A 21142-nucleotide genomic window follows, 5' to 3' on the forward strand; every position below is an offset into this window, starting at 1 on the left:
CCGTGTGTACGGGAGCCTGCGGTAATAGTGACAGAGCGGCCGTGTGTACGGGAGCCTGCGGTAATAGTGACAGAGCGGCCGTGTGTACGGGAGCCTGCGGTAATAGTGACAGAGCGGCCGTGTGTACAGGAGCCTGCGGTAATAGTGACAGACCGGCCGTGTGTACGGGAGCCTGCGGTAATAGTGACAGAGCGGCCGTGTGTACGGGAGCCTGCGGTAATAGTGACAGAGCGGCCGTGTGTACGGGAGCCTGCGGTAATAGTGACAGACCGGCCGTGTGTACAGGAGCCTGCGGTAATAGTGACATAGCGGCCGTGTGTACGGGAGCCTGCGGTAATAGTGACAGAGGGGCCGTGTGTACGGGAGCCTGCGGTAATAGTGACAGACCGGCCGTGTGTACAGCCTGTGGTAATAGTGACAGACCGGCCGTGTGTACAGCCTGCGGTAGTAGTGACAGACCGGCCGTGTGTACGGGAGCCTGCGGTAATAGTGACAGACCGGCCGTGTGTACAGCCTGCGGTAATAGTGACAGAGCGGCCGTGTGTACAGCCTGCGGTAATAGTGACAGACCGGCCGTGTGTACGGGAGCCTGCGGTAATAGTGACAGAGCGGCCGTGTGTACGGGAGCCTGCGGTAATAGTGACAGACCGGCCGTGTGTACAGGAGCCTGCGGTAATAGTGACAGACCGGCCGTGTGTACAGGAGCCTGCGGTAATAGTGACAGAGCGGCCGTGTGTACAGCCTGCGGTAATAGTGACAGAGCGGCCGTGTGTACGGGAGCCTGCGGTAATAGTGACAGAGCGGCCGTGTGTACAGCCTGCGGTAATAGTGACAGACCGGCCGTGTGTACGGGAGCCTGCGGTAATAGTGACAGAGCGGCCGTGTGTACAGGAGCCTGCGGTAATAGTGACAGAGCGGCCGTGTGTACGGGAGCCTGCGGTAATAGTGACAGACCGGCCGTGTGTACAGCCTGCGGTAATAGTGACAGACCCGGCCGTGTGTACAGGAGCCTGCGGTAATAGTGACAGACCGGCCGTGTGTACAGGAGCCTGCGGTAATAGTGACAGACCGGCCGTGTGTACAGGAGCCTGCGGTAATAGTGACAGACCGGCCGTGTGTACAGCCTGCGGTAATAGTGACAGAGCGGCCGTGTGTACGGGAGCCTGCGGTAATAGTGACAGAGCGGCCGTGTGTACAGGAGCCTGCGGTAATAGTGACAGAGCGGCCGTGTGTACGGGAGCCTGCGGTAATAGTGACAGAGCGGCCGTGTGTACGGGAGCCTGCGGTAATAGTGACAGAGCGGCCGTGTGTACAGGAGCCTGCGGTAATAGTGACAGAGCGGCCGTGTGTACAGGAGCCTGCGGTAATAGTGACATAGCGGCCGTGTGTACGGGAGCCTGCGGTAATAGTGACAGAGGGGCCGTGTGTACGGGAGCCTGCGGTAATAGTGACAGACCGGCCGTGTGTACAGCCTGTGGTAATAGTGACAGACCGGCCGTGTGTACGGGAGCCTGCGGTAGTAGTGACAGACCGGCCGTGTGTACAGCCTGCGGTAATAGTGACAGAGCGGCCGTGTGTACGGGAGCCTGCGGTAGTAGTGACAGACCGGCCGTGTGTACGGGAGCCTGCGGTAATAGTGACAGAGCGGCCGTGTGTACAGGAGCCTGCGGTAATAGTGACAGACCGGCCGTGTGTACAGCCTGCGGTAATAGTGACAGAGCGGCCGTGTGTACGGGAGCCTGCGGTAATAGTGACAGACCGGCCGTGTGTACAGCCTGCGGTAATAGTGACAGAGCGGCCGTGTGTACAGCCTGCGGTAATAGTGACAGACCGGCCGTGTGTACGGGAGCCTGCGGTAATAGTGACAGAGCGGCCGTGTGTACGGGAGCCTGCGGTAATAGTGACAGACCGGCCGTGTGTACAGGAGCCTGCGGTAATAGTGACAGAGCGGCCGTGTGTACGGGAGCCTGCGGTAATAGTGACAGAGCGGCCGTGTGTACAGGAGCCTGCGGTAATAGTGACAGAGCGGCCGTGTGTACGGGAGCCTGCGGTAATAGTGACAGACCGGCCGTGTGTACAGCCTGCGGTAATAGTGACAGACCCGGCCGTGTGTACAGGAGCCTGCGGTAATAGTGACAGACCGGCCGTGTGTACAGGAGCCTGCGGTAATAGTGACAGACCGGCCGTGTGTACAGGAGCCTGCGGTAATAGTGACAGACCGGCCGTGTGTACAGCCTGCGGTAATAGTGACAGAGCGGCCGTGTGTACGGGAGCCTGCGGTAATAGTGACAGAGCGGCCGTGTGTACAGGAGCCTGCGGTAATAGTGACAGAGCGGCCGTGTGTACGGGAGCCTGCGGTAATAGTGACAGACCGGCCGTGTGTACGGGAGCCTGCGGTAATAGTGACAGAGCGGCCATGTGTACGGGAGCCTGCGGTAATAGTGACAGACCGGCCGTGTGTACAGGAGCCTGCGGTAATAGTGACAGACCGGCCGTGTGTACGGGAGCCTGCGGTAATAGTGACATAGCGGCCGTGTGTACGGGAGCCTGCGGTAATAGTGACAGACCCGGACGTGTGTACGGGAGCCTGCGGTAATAGTGACAGACCGGCCGTGTGTACGGGAGCCTGCGGTAATAGTGACAGACCGGCCGTGTGTACAGCCTGCGGTAATAGTGACAGACCGGCCGTGTGTACGGGAGCCTGCGGTAATAGTGACAGAGCGGCCGTGTGTACAGCCTGCGGTAATAGTGACAGACCGGCCGTGTGTACGGGAGCCTGCGGTAATAGTGACAGACCGGCCGTGTGTACGGGAGCCTGCGGTAATAGTGACAGACCGGCCGTGTGTACAGCCTGCGGTAATAGTGACAGAGCGGCCGTGTGTACGGGAGCCTGCGGTAATAGTGACAGAGCGGCCGTGTGTACTGGAGCCTGCGGTAATAGTGACAGACCGGCCGTGTGTACAGGAGCCTGCGGTAATAGTGACAGACCGGCCGTGTGTACAGCCTGCGGTAATAGTGACAGACCGGCTGTGTGTACAGCCTGCGGTAATAGTGACAGACCCGGCCGTGTGTACAGGAGCCTGCGGTAATAGTGACAGACCGGCCGTGTGTACGGGAGCCTGCGGTAATAGTGACAGAGCGGCCGTGTGTACGGGAGCCTGCGGTAATAGTGACAGAGCGGCCGTGTGTACGGGAGCCTGCGGTAATAGTGACAGAGCGGCCGTGTGTACAGGAGCCTGCGGTAATAGTGACAGACCGGCCGTGTGTACGGGAGCCTGCGGTAATAGTGACAGAGCGGCCGTGTGTACGGGAGCCTGCGGTAATAGTGACAGAGCGGCCGTGTGTACGGGAGCCTGCGGTAATAGTGACAGACCGGCCGTGTGTACGGGAGCCTGCGGTAATAGTGACAGAGCGGCCGTGTGTACAGCCTGCGGTAATAGTGACAGACCGGCCGTGTGTACGGGAGCCTGCGGTAATAGTGACAGACCGGCCGTGTGTACGGGAGCCTGCGGTAATAGTGACAGAGCGGCCGTGTGTACGGGAGCCTGCGGTAATAGTGACAGAGCGGCCGTGTGTACGGGAGCCTGCGGTAATAGTGACAGAGCGGCCGTGTGTACAGCCTGCGGTAATAGTGACAGAGCGGCCGTGTGTACAGGAGCCTGCGGTAATAGTGACAGACCGGCCGTGTGTACAGGAGCCTGCGGTAATAGTGACAGACCGGCCGTGTGTACAGGAGCCTGCGGTAATAGTGACAGACCGGCCGTGTGTACAGGAGCCTGCGGTAATAGTGACAGACCGGCCGTGTGTACAGCCTGCGGTAATAGTGACAGACCGGCCGTGTGTACAGGAGCCTGCGGTAATAGTGACAGAGCGGCCGTGTGTACAGGAGCCTGCGGTAATAGTGACAGAGCGGCCGTGTGTACAGGAGCCTGCGGTAATAGTGACAGACCGGCCGTGTGTACAGCCTGCGGTAATAGTGACAGAGCGGCCGTGTGTACAGGAGCCTGCGGTAATAGTGACAGACCGGCCGTGTGTACAGGAGCCTGCGGTAATAGTGACAGAGCGGCCGTGTGTACGGGAGCCTGCGGTAATAGTGACAGAGCGGCCGTGTGTACAGCCTGCGGTAATAGTGACAGAGCGGCCGTGTGTACGGGAGCCTGCGGTAATAGTGACAGACCGGCCGTGTGTACGGGAGCCTGCGGTAATAGTGACAGACCGGCCGTGTGTACGGGAGCCTGCGGTAATAGTGACAGAGCGGCCGTGTGTACGGGAGCCTGCGGTAATAGTGACAGAGCGGCCGTGTGTACGGGAGCCTGCGGTAATAGTGACAGAGCGGCCGTGTGTACAGCCTGCGGTAATAGTGACAGAGCGGCCGTGTGTACAGGAGCCTGCGGTAATAGTGACAGACCGGCCGTGTGTACAGGAGCCTGCGGTAATAGTGACAGACCGGCCGTGTGTACAGCCTGCGGTAATAGTGACAGAGCGGCCGTGTGTACAGGAGCCTGCGGTAATAGTGACAGAGCGGCCGTGTGTACAGGAGCCTGCGGTAATAGTGACAGACCGGCCGTGTGTACAGCCTGCGGTAATAGTGACAGAGCGGCCGTGTGTACAGGAGCCTGCGGTAATAGTGACAGAGCGGCCGTGTGTACGGGAGCCTGCGGTAATAGTGACAGACTGGCCGTGTGTACAGCCTGCGGTAATAGTGACAGAGCGGCCGTGTGTACAGGAGCCTGCGGTAATAGTGACAGACCGGCCGTGTGTACAGGAGCCTGCGGTAATAGTGACAGACCGGCCGTGTGTACAGCCTGCGGTAATAGTGACAGAGCGGCCGTGTGTACAGGAGCCTGCGGTAATAGTGACAGAGCGGCCGTGTGTACAGGAGCCTGCGGTAATAGTGACAGAGCGGCCGTGTGTACAGGAGCCTGCGGTAATAGTGACAGAGCGGCCGTGTGTACGGGAGCCTGCGGTAATAGTGACAGAGCGGCCGTGTGTACAGCCTGCGGTAATAGTGACAGAGCGGCCGTGTGTACAGCCTGCGGTAATAGTGACAGAGCGGCCGTGTGTACGGGAGCCTGCGGTAATAGTGACAGACCGGCCGTGTGTACGGGAGCCTGCGGTAATAGTGACAGAGCGGCCGTGTGTACGGGAGCCTGCGGTAATAGTGACAGACCGGCCGTGTGTACGGGAGCCTGCGGTAATAGTGACAGAGCGGCCGTGTGTACGGGAGCCTGCGGTAATAGTGACAGACCGGCCGTGTGTACGGGAGCCTGCGGTAATAGTGACAGACCGGCCGTGTGTACGGGAGCCTGCGGTAATAGTGACAGAGCGGCCGTGTGTACGGGAGCCTGCGGTAATAGTGATAGAGCGGCCGTGTGTACAGCCTGCGGTAATAGTGACAGACCGGCCGTGTGTACGGGAGCCTGCGGTAATAGTGACAGACCGGCCGTGTGTACAGCCTGCGGTAATAGTGACAGACCGGCCGTGTGTACGGGAGCCTGTGGTAATAGTGACAGACCGGCCGTGTGTACAGGAGCCTGCGGTAATAGTGACAGACCGGCCGTGTGTACGGGAGCCTGCGGTAATAGTGACAGACCGGCCGTGTGTACGGGAGCCTGCGGTAATAGTGACAGAGCGGCCGTGTGTACAGGAGCCTGCGGTAATAGTGACAGAGCGGCCGTGTGTACAGGAGCCTGCGGTAATAGTGACAGAGCGGCCGTGTGTACAGCCTGCGGTAATAGTGACAGAGCGGCCGTGTGTACAGCCTGCGGTAATAGTGACAGAGCGGCCGTGTGTACAGGAGCCTGCGGTAATAGTGACAGAGCGGCCGTGTGTACAGCCTGCGGTAATAGTGACAGAGCGGCCGTGTGTACGGGAGCCTGCGGTAATAGTGACAGAGCGGCCGTGTGTACGGGAGCCTGCGGTAATAGTGACAGACCGGCCGTGTGTACAGCCTGCGGTAATAGTGACAGACCGGCCGTGTGTACGGGAGCCTGCGGTAATAGTGACAGAGCGGCCGTGTGTACGGGAGCCTGCGGTAATAGTGACAGACCGGCCGTGTGTACGGGAGCCTGCGGTAATAGTGACAGAGCGGCCGTGTGTACGGGAGCCTGCGGTAATAGTGACAGACCGGCCGTGTGTACAGGAGCCTGCGGTAATAGTGACAGACCGGCCGTGTGTACAGGAGCCTGCGGTAATAGTGACAGACCGGCCGTGTGTACAGCCTGCGGTAATAGTGACAGAGCGGCCGTGTGTACGGGAGCCTGCGGTAATAGTGACAGAGCGGCCGTGTGTACAGCCTGCGGTAATAGTGACAGACCGGCCGTGTGTACGGGAGCCTGCGGTAATAGTGACAGAGCGGCCGTGTGTACGGGAGCCTGCGGTAATAGTGACAGAGCGGCCGTGTGTACGGGAGCCTGCGGTAATAGTGACAGAGCGGCCGTGTGTACAGCCTGCGGTAATAGTGACAGAGCGGCCGTGTGTACAGGAGCCTGCGGTAATAGTGACAGACCGGCCGTGTGTACAGGAGCCTGCGGTAATAGTGACAGAGCGGCCGTGTGTACAGGAGCCTGCGGTAATAGTGACAGACCGGCCGTGTGTACAGGAGCCTGCGGTAATAGTGACAGACCGGCCGTGTGTACAGCCTGCGGTAATAGTGACAGACCGGCCGTGTGTACAGGAGCCTGCGGTAATAGTGACAGAGCGGCCGTGTGTACAGGAGCCTGCGGTAATAGTGACAGAGCGGCCGTGTGTACAGGAGCCTGCGGTAATAGTGACAGACCGGCCGTGTGTACAGCCTGCGGTAATAGTGACAGAGCGGCCGTGTGTACAGGAGCCTGCGGTAATAGTGACAGACCGGCCGTGTGTACAGGAGCCTGCGGTAATAGTGACAGAGCGGCCGTGTGTACGGGAGCCTGCGGTAATAGTGACAGAGCGGCCGTGTGTACAGCCTGCGGTAATAGTGACAGAGCGGCCGTGTGTACGGGAGCCTGCGGTAATAGTGACAGACCGGCCGTGTGTACGGGAGCCTGCGGTAATAGTGACAGACCGGCCGTGTGTACGGGAGCCTGCGGTAATAGTGACAGAGCGGCCGTGTGTACGGGAGCCTGCGGTAATAGTGACAGAGCGGCCGTGTGTACGGGAGCCTGCGGTAATAGTGACAGAGCGGCCGTGTGTACAGCCTGCGGTAATAGTGACAGAGCGGCCGTGTGTACAGGAGCCTGCGGTAATAGTGACAGACCGGCCGTGTGTACAGGAGCCTGCGGTAATAGTGACAGACCGGCCGTGTGTACAGCCTGCGGTAATAGTGACAGAGCGGCCGTGTGTACAGGAGCCTGCGGTAATAGTGACAGAGCGGCCGTGTGTACAGGAGCGTGTAGTATAACATATACTGTATATAAGCGCCCTCTGCTGGTCATTCTATACAGTGTAGTATAATGTTATATATAAGCGCCCTCTGCTGGACATTATATTATAGTTGGGTCATGTTGGGGGTTGTAGTGTTCCTCATGTAGCGTATAATAGGGTAGTGCTATAGTTGGGGGTTGTAGTGCTCTATGTCCAGAGTATAGCGTCTTATATACAGTCCAGTTTCATATAGCTGTATACTATCACAGCAGGGCTGGTCTCAGTATATTGTGTATTAACCCTGTGCTGACTTCTTTCTGTTGCGTCTCCTGTCCATTATATTACTAGATGTATCTGACATATCTCGCAGGGGTATGTACGGTATACAGAGGTACATATACACTATACTCAGGTATGTACGGTATACAGAGGTACATATACACTATACTCAGGTATGTACGGTATACAGAGGTACATATACACTATACTCAGGTATGTACAGTATACAGAGGTACATATACACTATACTCAGGTATGTACGGTATACAGAGGTACATATACACTATACTCAGGTATGTACAGTATACAGAGATATGTACGGCAGAGATATGTATGGTATACAGAGATATGTATACGCTATATTCAGGTATGTGCAGTATACAGATATGTACAGTATATAGAGGTATGTACACACTATACTCAGGTATGTGCAGTATACAGATATGTACGGTAGAGATATGTATGGTATACAGAGGTATGTATATGCTATACTTGGGTATGTACAGTATATAGAGGCATGTATACTCTATATTCAGGTATGTACAGTATACAGGTATGTACTGTATACAGAGGTACACATACTCTATACTCAGGTATGTAGGTCAGCAGGTGGCGGGATTATATTACACTGTGTGATCTGACATTACCCGACACCCTGTGCGGGTTCAGAGTCTTGGCCTGGATTCCTGCACTGCGGCGCCGCCCTGCTGTACATGTCACTCCCCCCCATGTAGCACAATATATCCCAGCAGTGCGGCCTCACATTAACCCCTTAAAGACTGGGATCATTTTTTAACATCCGTTTTCTCCTCCGCACATTCCAGCTCTTCCCTCTCTTACGGATTGGCGCGGGGCTTATTTCCTGTGGGAAGGGCCGCATTTCCTGACGACGCCATCTAATAGACCACACCCCACACGGAGAGCCGGACATGGAAGTGCAGAAACGTTTGCACCGGTCTCTTACCGCTCCAGTATTTGCAGCGTTTGTTTTCACCCTCTTGGGGCGATGCGTAATATTTTGGGTGTTATCTGAGGTGTTGGTTTCTTCTTCGCTGTGATCCAGTAAAAGGAGCGCCTGGATGTTTTTACTTTTAGGCCCCCCCTTTAGCGGACACGTGAGCGCGGCGTATTTCGGGTTTTCTCACCTTCCTGTTCGGGGTCATAGATGAGACTCTCTAGAGTTTTGCCCTTTGCTCCTTTATTACTGATTTGCTCTTCGCTCCCGACACTATAAAGTTTTATAAGATTCTTCCGTCCTCGGCTCTCTGGACTCTGCTCCGTGTTCCGGGTACAATCCCATCTCCAGACTCCGGCAGCAGAATTGGACCCAAATCACCCCACGTCTCAGGGTTTGTACTTCTACGTCTGAACAGGCAGCAATAAGTCACCTGTTCCGTGTTCACAACCTGCAGAGCGAGACACTTGGTGGCGGTTGACGCTCATCGATTGTAGATCAGTGGGGTCTGACACCCCGAAACCCTGCAGATCACCCCCAGTAGTCACATGACCCTTACAGAACTAGAACAGTCATATAATGCTCCACTAAGTCTGGTAATAAGCGGGAGATCAGACGTCTCGTGACTACATAATATTATCCCGCGCCCTGTAATCACACAACAATAGGCTGTATTACAGCGGACGCCCCCCCCCCCTTACGGGATAAGTCACTCACAAGTACTCCAAAGGCTTAGATACAGGGTGTAAGACCCGCAACGCTGCGCTCAGACTCACTAGACCGTTTGCCCTCTATTTTTCTACTTCTAATTCAGAAATAGAGAGTCCGGGTGTGAAGGCGCCCCCCGCAGGCAGAGACACAGCAACCTTACCTTAAAGGGAACCTACAACCTTTGACCTGTCACACTTTGCAATGCTGAGACCACTAGAGAACCCTAATACTGAGGAGCAGACCCCTCCACCGAGCACGGCGCCCCTAATACCGAGGAGCAGACCCCTCCCCCAAGCACGGCGCCCCTAACACCGAGGAGCAGACCCCTCCGCCGAGCACGGGGCCCCTAACACCGAGGAGCAGACCCCTCCGCCGAGCACGGGGCCCCTAACACCGAGGAGCAGACCCCTCCGCCGAGCCCGGGGCCCCTAACACCGAGGAGCAGACCCCTCCGCCGAGCCCCTAACACCGAGGAGCAGACCCCTCCGCCGAGCCCCTAACACCGAGGAGCAGACCCCTCCGCCGAGCCCCTAACAGGAGAAGACCCCTCCACCGAGCACAGCGCCCCTAACACCAAGGAGCAGACCCCTAACAGAGGAGCCGACCCCTCCACCGAGCCCCTAACCAAGGAGCCGACCCCTCTGCTGAGCCCCTAACCAAGGAGCCGACCCCTCCACTGAGCCCCTAACACCGAGGAGCCGACCCCTCCCCCCCATTATCTATAGACTTATTCGGGCTCATCCACTGTACATTCGCCTCAGCAAAGAGAACTGAAGGGGCTCAGCCAGGTCCCCAGCATCTTCATTATTCCTGGGGGTCTCACCCCTGACCTTTGCCCTGCACAGTCCCGACCCCTGCAGATCGGCCGCAGTAACGTACCCAATGTCTGCTGAGATCCCACAAAGCAAAGCGCAGCTAAAATCAGAGCGGAGAAACCATTAGTGATTTCCCATTTCTGCCTCCCCCCACGTCTGTGGTATAATCTGCGGCATTTTCGCACATAATATTAACCCGTTATGTTCCTACCTGTGGAATTTACCGCAGTCTGGGGAGGAGATTAAATAACATCTCATTTGCTTTGCCCCCCCGTTGCATTTCCACGAGGCGCAGTCTCGGCTTTCGGGCGTCTTTTTTGCCGCTGTATCCCTTCCTATAATTTGTGATTGTGCGTTACACTAGTGAAAGCGGAAATTCGGCGTAAACCGCCATAAGGAGTGTACAGCAGTCAGGGAGCCATCACCTAATGGGACTATCGCAATCAGAGACGGTCGCCTGATGCCAAGTAACCGGTCCGCCCTGCTTTACACACCCATCCACTTGTGTAACCCGCACAACACTGACGCCTCGCACTTTTACTATAGGAATGGAAAAAAGTCACAAAACACAAAGATTGGAATTTATTACGTTATAAAAGTGTCATAAATAAGAATCGCCTCATACACGAGAACGGCGGCGACAGCTCCGCACCCGGGTTACTGATCACACTGGAGACGACGCAACGGACGGAAGTTTTACCACTGTGGACAAGGGCAGCGGCGCGGGAAGCCATCACACCTCAAAGTGGTCACAGGACCCCGCTCGTGACGCCCCCCGCTGTAACCGCGCCACCCAGCGCCCCCCGGCATCTGTCCCTGGTCGCAGGACATGTAACAGTCCACAGGGGACACTTAGGCCTCCTCCTAAATCTGCCATCTTAGGCCTCAGACACCAGGACTGACTGTGATTGGCTGCCAAGGACACAGTCAGTGTTTCCCATAGCAACCAATCAGGGCTCAGCTTTCATTTATCCAGGGCAGGACATGACATGAGAGTTGAGCTGTGATTGGTTGCTACGGACAAGCCCGGTTTCCTTTCCGCCGCCTCGCCCATAGGCGTCCCCTCATAATACAGTAATTCACGTGCGGACAATCAGAACAAATAAAGTTTATACAAATAGAAGCAACGCATAAGTTACAAAAAGTAATAAAATCTCTTTATATCATTTTAGGAAATCAGAAAACCAGAAGATTCCGGAAAATTGTAAACATGATAGAAACGATTCGCGTCAACCCGTACGACGGCCAAAAATCTGCTACGTAACCGGCCGCCAGGAGGAAACAGCGCCATCCCTGGCCATGGGAGGAGTCAGGTACTGCAGCCCCGCCCTTTAATCAATCACGTTATGACTGGATGTTATGCGTTTTGGTGATAAAGCGGGATTTACCGTAATAGAATTATTATTCCTGATATCCAGATAAATAAATATTCATAATAGCACAAAAAGCTACTAAAAATCTCCACAGAACCGCTCTGGGGAAGACATGGCGGCGACTGGGGGCGGGGCTAAAACCGGTCAGTGGCCGTCACTGTGGGGGCGGGGCTAAAACCGGTCAGTGGCGGTGACTGGGGCGGGGCTAAAACCTGTCTTTTTTTTTTTTTTAACCCATCATGTCCCCACGTATGGATATAATAGACGAATAGGGTTCATTTTAACAAAAATTTTTTGCCAAGCCCCACTAGTACAGGCGGTTACTCCCCACCAGTCACAGGCCGTTACGCCCCACTAGTACAGGCGGCTACGCCCCAGTCACAGGCGGTTACACCCCACTAGTACAGGCGGTTATGCCCCAGGCCGTTACACCCCACTAGTACAGGCGGTTACGCCCCAGTCACAGGCGGTTACGCCCCAGTCACAGGCGGTTACGCCCCACTAGTACAGGCGGTTATGCCCCAGGCCGTTACACCCCACTAGTACAGGCGGTTACGCCCCAGTCACAGGCGGTTACGCCCCAGTCACAGGCGGTTACGCCCCAGTAGAGGGAGGTCCTCGCAGAGTTAACCACTGAGTGCCCAGATGTATAACTTCAATGCGCAGTAGGGAAGCAGTTAAAGTGACGGGGCTGAGCCGCAGTACCAGACACATCCTGCAGGCAGAGGTGGCGCTGTTATGGGAGGAGAGCAGCCATGTTCATCTAACCCTGTACAACCCACCAACAATAAATGTGAATATCTTCAGAGATTTGTCAAATTGTAAAAACCTTCTAACAAACGGCGTCTGGTGAAGCTGCGCAACGACCAGCCTGGTCCCCTGATAACACTGACTGGGCGTCACCTAACTTTCCTTGAGTACTGAATGGCAAATCTGAATGTTAATAGAAGTTAACCCATCATACAGGGGAGGGGGTGGGAAGTAAACCCGCCCCTTCTATTAGCCAGAAAGCAGAACTGCTGTAAAGTATTCACCAGACATTACATAGTTGGCCATTTGTTTCAGTCTCCTTAGTGGCAGCCATATTGAATATAACCCAGCTTTTCTGGACTCCTGAACCGTAAACCTGCATTAAGACAATCTACATGGAGATTTTGGCCCCGACCCACGTCACAGAATATAACGCAGCAGCGGCGCCAACATCGGAATGAGAGAAACCGTCCTGCTGTGACTTACAAGCTGCCGCAACGTGACAAGACGGTCACAAGAAACGAAACCGGGCTGATTTCTTGTGATCGTCACAGTCACAAAATTTGTGAGGAATAAAGAAGGTTTGGCTTAGTCCAAGCCCAGGAGGATCAGCACAATCAAATGAGACAGATTAACTCTTCAGGAGTGTAGGAAAGCTGGGTATCAAGAGGTGTGGGCGCTGTAAGAGCAGCCATATTGGTAGTAGCCCCTCCATTATACTATATACGATGGGTTTAGACTACAGACATCCTACAGCATGGCCGCCGCAGCCCCAGACATGGCCTCATGTACAAGACCCCAGTGAAGGTGACGGCAGAGCCCACACCCATCAGTCCGGGCCACGTCCTCCATCACACTCCGGAGACGCTCTTCTCCTCGTTGGTTTGCACGTTCTGTTCCTGCGTCTTCTTCATCTCCAGACCCTTCACCCAGGTGTAGCAGAAGGAGCCCCCGAGCACCATCACGTTGCTCGTCCACCACAAGAAGCTCTTGCTCTGCTGATAGTAAGACACGGCCAGGACGGTTTGGGCGCAGGCCTTGGCCGTGCCGGATATGTTGTGGGTGAGAGGGCTGGTGAATTTAATCTGCATCCCCGTCACATAACCAATAGCAAAGCCAAAGACCCCCCCGAGGGTCATCATGCCCCAGAAGTAGGAGGAGTAGAGCTGATCAAAGGCACTGAGGGTGCGCAGCTCCCCAAATACCAGCAGCAGGGGTAAGAAGAGGAAGCAGGCGTTGACGTTGTTGTAGAAGGTCAGGCGCCAGATGCTGCCGTCCACCGCCGGGAGAACCTTCTTGGTGTAAATGGCGTTCAAGGAGACGCATAAACTGGCCAGGACGCCAAAGAATATGCCAGCCCAGGACAGCGTCCCCTGCGCCCCCTCCTGGTCTATGCCCAGCCAGAAGCCACCTGCGGGGGAAACACAAAGATCAGAACAAACCGCAAGACCGAAAAATCTGCACAACACCCCTATGGAGACCCAGATGATGATGTCATGCGACCGGTTCTCCCAGATTCCAAACAGTAAATGGTCATGTATACCCCACCCTTAAAGGGGCAGTACCACCAATTAAAGGGCTATATTAGGATTTATTAAGTGATGAGCCATCTTTAGGCAGATCTGACACTGGAGTCCTGCAGAGCAGCTGTATGACGTCATCGTTAGGTGAGGTCATCAACTAATTAGGCTGAAACCCCTTTAACCCCAATGACAGTACAGCAGATGTGTGTGGTATTGGCGGGACCAAAAGGGGAATCATAAAACAGGGACCCCAATTCCCCCCTTCCCATTTAGAATTAGCCTGACTGCTGCTCCTGAGCGCCCCCCGGGGGTTGTGTAGATCAACTGCCCTGTCATTCAGCTCTATGGGCCTGCAATAGAGAAGCTGAGTCCATACAGACGGGAGGACACCCAGCTTTCCTAGTGTGCTTAAAGGGGCGTGCCATTAACCTTTGGGACCCCCACCGATCAGGAGACAGGCCCCCCATTCTCTTGATTGGTGGGAGGACACCCCTGACACCAGCCCTTCCCCCAGTCTACCCAACTTGTAATCAGAACACCCCTTTAACTAATATCTGGACATGTAGTAGCGTAGAAGGGTCAGGGTTTGTTGCATTATCATGTCGGTTTACCTCTCAGGAGTCTAGGACAGCTGGGTGACGGGGCTCTTGTAAGACATGCATGACCAACACAGCTGAGAGTTTGCTACAGTTGTATCTAGTTCATTGAATACACAGTCTGGGCTGATACAGGAAACCGCGGCATCATCTACAGCGCACACAGTAACAAACCTTCAGCTGTGACAGGTAGTTGTCCTCATCAGTCCCCCGTCATACTGACTGAGGGGCCGCCATCACACTTACATCTGTACGGAGGGGCCCGATCACCCTTACACCTGTACAGAGGGGCCCCCATCACCCTTACACCTGTACGGAGGGGCCCCCATCACCCTTATACCTGTACGGAGGGGCCCCCATCACCCTTATACCTGTACGAAGGGGCCCCCATCACCCTTATACCTGTACGGAGGGGCCCCCATCACCCTTATACCTGTACGGAGGGGCCCCCATCACCCTTATACCTGTACGGAGGGGCCCCCATCACCCTTATACCTGTACGGAGGGGCCCCCATCACCCTTATACCTGTACGGAGGGGCCCCCCATCACCCTTATACCTGTACGGAGGGGCCCCCCATCACCCTTATACCTGTACGGAGGGGCCCCCATCACCCTTATACCTGTACGGAGGGGCCCCCATCACCATTATACCTGTACGGAGGGGCCCCCATCACCCTTATACCTGTACGGAGGGGCCCGATCACCCTTACACCTGTACAGAGGGGCCCCCCATCACCCTTACACCTGTACGGAGGGGCCCCCATCACCCTTATACCTGTACGGAGGGGCCCCCATCACCCTTATACCTGTACAAAGGGGCCCCCATCACCCTTATACCTGTACGGAGGGGCCCCCATCACCCTTATACCTGTACAGAGGGGGCGCACACACTCCACCTCTTGACTTGGGGTCCCTCAGGCCAGATATTAGCAGGGGCCTCTCTGCCCGGGGCTTCGTATGACATAATAGTGTACAATCCCTTTAAGGGTGACGTCGTGGTCAGAGGGGGGGGTCTTACCTAAGATGACTCCGCAGGACATCAGGGCGTACATTGAGGTGGTCTGCTTGAGCAGGACGTAGGAGAGGAGGACATTGAAGACGGTGCTGAGGCAGCGGCCCACCGTGTAGAAGGCGACCCCCAAATACTTCAGGCACAGGTTATTGAAGGTGATCATCCCGATGAAGACCAGGGACAGGGGCAGGACGCTGCGCAGAACTTTCAGGTCAAAGCGGACGGAGGGGAACTCCATGAAGTCTCCGGGCACCAGCAGGGAGAGCAGGCTGAGCAGCTTACACAGCACCACCGTCACCAGGCACTGGTAGAAGGTGACGAAGAGCGGCGTCTCCAGCTTCAGCGAGGGGCTGTCCAGCAGGTACTTGTTCAGGAACACCATGGTGATGGAGATGAACCAGTAGAGCAGGACCACCAGGGCGATCTTCAGGGCCCTCACCATGAATGGCTCCCTAGCCTCCTTCTCCAGGCCCCCATCTCCAGACAGCGCCATCCTCAGGATGCTGGAGCGCTTCAGGGTCCTGTGCATGATGAACAAAGACAAGGTCAGGGCGGCAGGACATGAGGAGGAAACCGGCAGCAAGCAGGGTGACAGCTGCACGAGAGACCTCACCGCTCCGGCCACCAGGGGGCGCCCGCTCCTCCTACACTGCCGCCAGCCTCACACCCGCCCACAACAACCAGACTTCTGGGGCCGGCGCCTGCCAGTGACGTCACGGGAAGCAAACTGTCGCCTGGATAGGACGGAGCGGCCATTTTGTTGGAGGCCTATAAGGGGATTGCTATATAATACTGTATATATACCGTCCCAGTATGTGATGGCTGAGAAGAGGAGGCGCCCCAGGGTGACAGGAGGGAGAGAGAGAGTGTAACAGTGACAGCCAAAACAAAATCCCCCCAGGGTAATGTCAGCCAAGAAGGGCCCCTCTGAACAGCGCAAACCAGAGAGCGCCCCCATAAGGGCATGGTCACACAGCGCAATGTGAGTGTCCGCCTCAAAACACTTTCCAAAAACCATCCCAAATATTGTTTTCAATGGACGATGTACGATTCTGCGACTGAATCACCATGGAAACCGCAGGACTGTGTAGGAGGCTATTCACATGTGCAGGCCCGCCGCAGAAATCCAAGGCTCGGCCTCCGCTGTGTGAGAGGATTGGGAGGCGATAGATCGTCTCAGGGTCCAGTCACACGGGGGAAATGGAGAGGAATCTGCAGGCAGAAAAAGGAAGCCATTGTAGTCAGCGCTGGAATTCGTCACCATTGTCCTCCGTGTGAATGGAGCCTTAGGTTCACAGAGTTTGTTGGTCAGGAATTTGAGGCAGAATCCACCTCTAAATCCTCCTCCAAAAAACTCCTCCCCGTACAGTCCTACGTAATCTGCGGCTAATTTTTTTCCGCTAACAGAAAATAGAAGCGACATGTCCATTCTTAAAAATCCTGAAAAAAAATCAAAGTCAATGGGAGGCGGAAAACCCGCTAGCGTTCTTTGAAGTGGAATTGACAAAAACTGCCTCAAAAAACGCCAGGTAGATTTTCCGCCTCCCATTGATTTTTTCAGGTGGAAAACACCTCAAAAACCGACTCCTAAAAGCCATTCACTGCCCTGCGTGGTCATGTGAGGTAGTCAGGCCCGTCATTGCTGAAAACGAGGAGCGCTGAGGAGCGCCATAGTGATAAGACAGGAATGGCTGGAGAGGTAAGGAACGGTTCATAACATCGTCATATATTAGATTTTATTTGCCCCAAAAGTGATCGCAGCGATTCCAGACATCCTGGTGCAACTGGTTTTACTGGAGATCCCCAGGACTTGGTGCAACCTTCTAATATCCCCCCCAGTCATTGTCTGCCACCAATATTGTGTGGGCTCCGGGGAGGAGGAGAGCTATACCCCCACCTGCTCCATCTTCAATGCCCCCACCTGCTCCATCTTCAATGCCCCCACCTGCTCCATCTTCAATGCCCCCACCTGCTCCATCTTCAATGCCCCCACCTGCTCCATCTTCAATGCCCCCATGTGCTCCATCTTCAATGCCCCCACCTGCTCCATCTTCAATGCCCCCACCTGCTCCATCTTCAATGCCCCCACCTGCTCCATCTTCAATGCCCATCCCAATCACCTCCTCAACCTTCCAACCCCATTTTGTGTGAGACCCTTGGAAGGAGCGATCCCTTCTGAATGATATTACTGTTATGTGGAAACTGGTTCTAAACCTCTGTACGCCGTGCGCAGGCCTGGTACATGTAGTCGCCCAGGTGCCGCTCACTAATCCCTGCCGCCCTCTCCTATAAGGTGACACTTTTGCACTTCTCCAGCCCTGATCTTTATAAAGAGACATGAAACCATTCATAAACCTGGCAAATACAGCGGCCACCATTCATTGTACTACAACCCCCAGCATCAGCTCTCCATTGAGAAGCCTCCTGTCCTTTAGAGAAGGGACTGGCGCTGTATTTATTAGTGGCACATCCAGGGGTGGATAGAGGGGTATCTAAGCTGGGTATATACCACTATTTATCTCTGAGCCGGGTATATACCACTATGTATCCCTCAGCTGGGTATATACCACTATGTATCCCTCAGCCGGGTATACACCACTATGTATCCCTCAGCCGGGTATATACCACTATGTATCTCTCAGCCGGGTATATACCACTATGTATCTCTCGGCCGGGTATATACCACTATGTATCTCTCAGCTGGGTATATACCACTATGTATCTCTCAGCTGGGTATATACCACTATGTATCTCTCAGCCGGGTATATACCACTATGTATCTCTCGGCCGGGTATATACCACTATGTATCTCTCGGCCGGGTATATACCACTATGTATCTCTCGGCCGGGTATATACCACTATGTATCTCTCAGCCGGGTATATACCACTATGTATCCCTCAGCTGGGTATATACCACTATGTATCCCTCAGCTGGGTATATACCACTATGTATATCCTTTGACATGACCATTTGGACAATGACAGCTTCGAGCACTGTTCACACCTTGCGGGACGTCTGCCCTCTCCTCCGCCAGGTTGTGCCCAGTGACTTGACGTCTCAGTTCACCCGCTTATAGTACTGACATGTATGAGAGTACCGCCTCCTCTGTCCATGATACACTGACTGTAGTGCACGGCTCAGGCGGCCCCGCCATTCCTTCCTACCTGCAATCTGGCGTTCAGTCTGCCCCAGGTGCGCCCACCACAAGTGACTGCCAGCGCTCCAGCTCCTCACCTGCAACGTCACACCAGGAACAGCAGCAGATAGTGACGCCCTACCTGCCCGCCCCAACGTGTCAACTATGTCCTGACACAATGCACTCAGCCTGGTGAACAGGTTACACATGAATAGAGCTATGTATAGCCGCCCCACACCCGCCCGTCATTCAGCTCCATGTAAAGTTCACGTCATCTCATATATTGGGCTGGAGAAAAATACTAAAAGCAAATTGTACAAAAGTAAGATGAGAAAACACAACTGACATGTGAATATGCAATGTACCGCAATATAATATAACATACAATATACCGCAACATGATATAACATGTCTGTCAGGTGAATATACATTGTACCGCAATATAATATAATATACAATGTACCGCAATATAATATAACATACAATGTACCGCAACATGATATAACACGTCTGTCAGGTGACTATACAATGTACCGCAATATAATATAATATACATTGTACCGCAACATGATATAACATACGATGAACTGCAACATAATATAACATACGTCTGACAGGTGTGTATATATGTATTTTATCCAAGCCCCGCACATCCCAATCTTATACATTGATCTCAACTTCTCAGCTAATTCTTCACTGCTGACCATGAGGTTCTTGGTTTCCATATTGATCCTGGTGTATAATCCCATTAGTCACTACATGGCGACCTCTATATATGGCGCCCTACTGGGTGCGGCACTGAACAGCGACCACCACCACAATACAGCGCCCACAGGGAGAGTGACCGAGGAGTCCAGAAACTCCCCACCCCAATATGTGGCCACCAAATGAGGGGAAGAGGAGACCCCAAGAACTGTTATACTCCAATACTGCCCCCTCTAATCAGCCATCCACCCCTGTACATCCCAACCCCCCACTCTCTCCGCTTTGGTAATGCCAAATGTCTATTTGGACGTGCCAATAAAGCTTTTTTGATTTGATTCTTCTATTGCCCCAGTCCTTTGGCTGACACCATATGGGTAGCGGAACTTTTTTGTGATCTGTTCACATGGTGCGGTGCTGCGCGAGGCGAGGACACAGGGCAAAGCCAAGATAGAACCAAAATACAGCCTTAACTTCCGTCACTCTATGAGGGTATATATATCACTATATGACGGTATATATATCACTGTACGAGGGTATATATACATCACTATATGATGGTGTATAGGTCACTATATGACGGTATATGTACACTATACGAGGGTATATAGGTCACTATATGGGACTTACTACCAGGCACTTGGGAATCCAGCAGGCAGTGTCTTCTCCCCAGTCCATGAGATTTGGGCTCAGACCTCTCGTGTCTCTCGCAGGTTCTTCAGACTTTTCTGGCCCAGCACTGAGCGCTCACACCTGGGCTGAGAGACATCGAATACCTGGAGCGGACACCGGACTGGGAAAACCCTCCGAAGCCGCCCCCGGATTGTCTGATCAGCATATATAGGTAAGGAACCTGGCGGACGTATACCACTGTCCAGCACCTGCCTGTCACCTTCTCACTATATACCCTGACACATGGCCGTGTGAGGAGCGCGCCCGATTACTTGGTAATGTCTGTTTTGTATCCGTCCTGTGTTATGGGGGTCGGGGGTCATTACTGGCCCTTGCCTTCTGTACGTTGCGCTCAGTTATGTTTTCACGCTGCTCACTCATCACATATTCTGTATCGGAGGGTTCAGACTAGACTTGTATCATCTCCTACATACAGGAGCAGAGGCCATAGGGGGCGCCATTGTGGAGAGCAGACCACACACCTGTATACCCTCTGCACATGACCTCGCTTCTATATACTAATAGTACATGGAAGACATGAAGGACCCACCTAATGCAGGAGACCTGGGGGGAGGGGCTTGTTTACGACATCCTTCATTTGCATCTCAGACCTTAATTAACTATTTTAAGAGCTAAAATTAGAATAACGGAGGAAAGAAGTGAAGGCGGAGACTCGTAGAAATGTCACAGCGACGTCTCAGGCGCGAAACACAAAGGGCAACCAAAGTCGTCACCATGTAAATGTCATATCAGACCTAATATACCGCAGCACGTGTGATGTAGGATGCGACGGGCGACAACATGGCTGGGATTTACATCTGCAGTACCGTGTAAAAGTTTTAGGCAGAAGTGGAAAAAATGCTGCACAGTAAGAATCCTTCCAGGGATAGAAGGGTTAAAAGATGATTTCTGTGAATGAAGAAAAGAGATGTAACCAAGTGTGGGGTATATAGGGGGTATATATGGGCTATATATGAGGTATATAGGGAGTATAGAGGGGGTATATAGGGGTGTAATGTGACTCAGGCCCCCTGTATGTTTATAGTCAATATGAAGCGGCTGTGGTGGTATCGGCTACAATGGAGGGGGGGTCGGGGGCTGCACTTATGGGTTTGGGCAGATAAACAAGTAAGCAATGTCTTCTCATTGTCGCCATGTCGTATCTTCATGAGCCTCACCCTGGCCTGGGGGGTTTCTGGATCTAGTGGTACCTCTGACCACGTTACGGGCACCGCCACCTTATATGTAGGCATCATGTGACTTGTGGCACT

General features: G+C 54.1%; 1 protein-coding gene across 2 annotated transcripts; it reads right to left on the reverse strand.

Moving 5' to 3' along the window:
- Positions 1 to 10729: 10729 nt before the first annotated feature.
- On the reverse strand, positions 10730 to 18593 carry SLC35C1 (solute carrier family 35 member C1). 2 transcript variants are annotated; one of them, XM_075280781.1, is made up of 3 exons: positions 18526 to 18593; positions 15366 to 15880; positions 10730 to 13638 (listed from the first exon to the last, which is right to left on the reverse strand). In XM_075280781.1, the coding sequence occupies exons 2-3, from the start codon at positions 15850 to 15852 to the stop codon at positions 13079 to 13081; spliced, it is 1047 nt and encodes a 348-aa protein (XP_075136882.1). In that variant the 5' UTR covers positions 15853 to 15880; positions 18526 to 18593; the 3' UTR covers positions 10730 to 13078. The 2 variants fall into 2 exon arrangements, with proteins under 2 accessions (XP_075136882.1, XP_075136881.1); XM_075280780.1 differs by lacking the exon at positions 18526 to 18593 and having other exon boundaries at positions 15366 to 15976.
- Positions 18594 to 21142: the final 2549 nt, after the last annotated feature.

Source organism: Leptodactylus fuscus, chromosome 7, assembly GCF_031893055.1.
Source record: "Leptodactylus fuscus isolate aLepFus1 chromosome 7, aLepFus1.hap2, whole genome shotgun sequence".
Lineage (NCBI taxonomy): Eukaryota > Metazoa > Chordata > Amphibia > Anura > Leptodactylidae > Leptodactylus > Leptodactylus fuscus.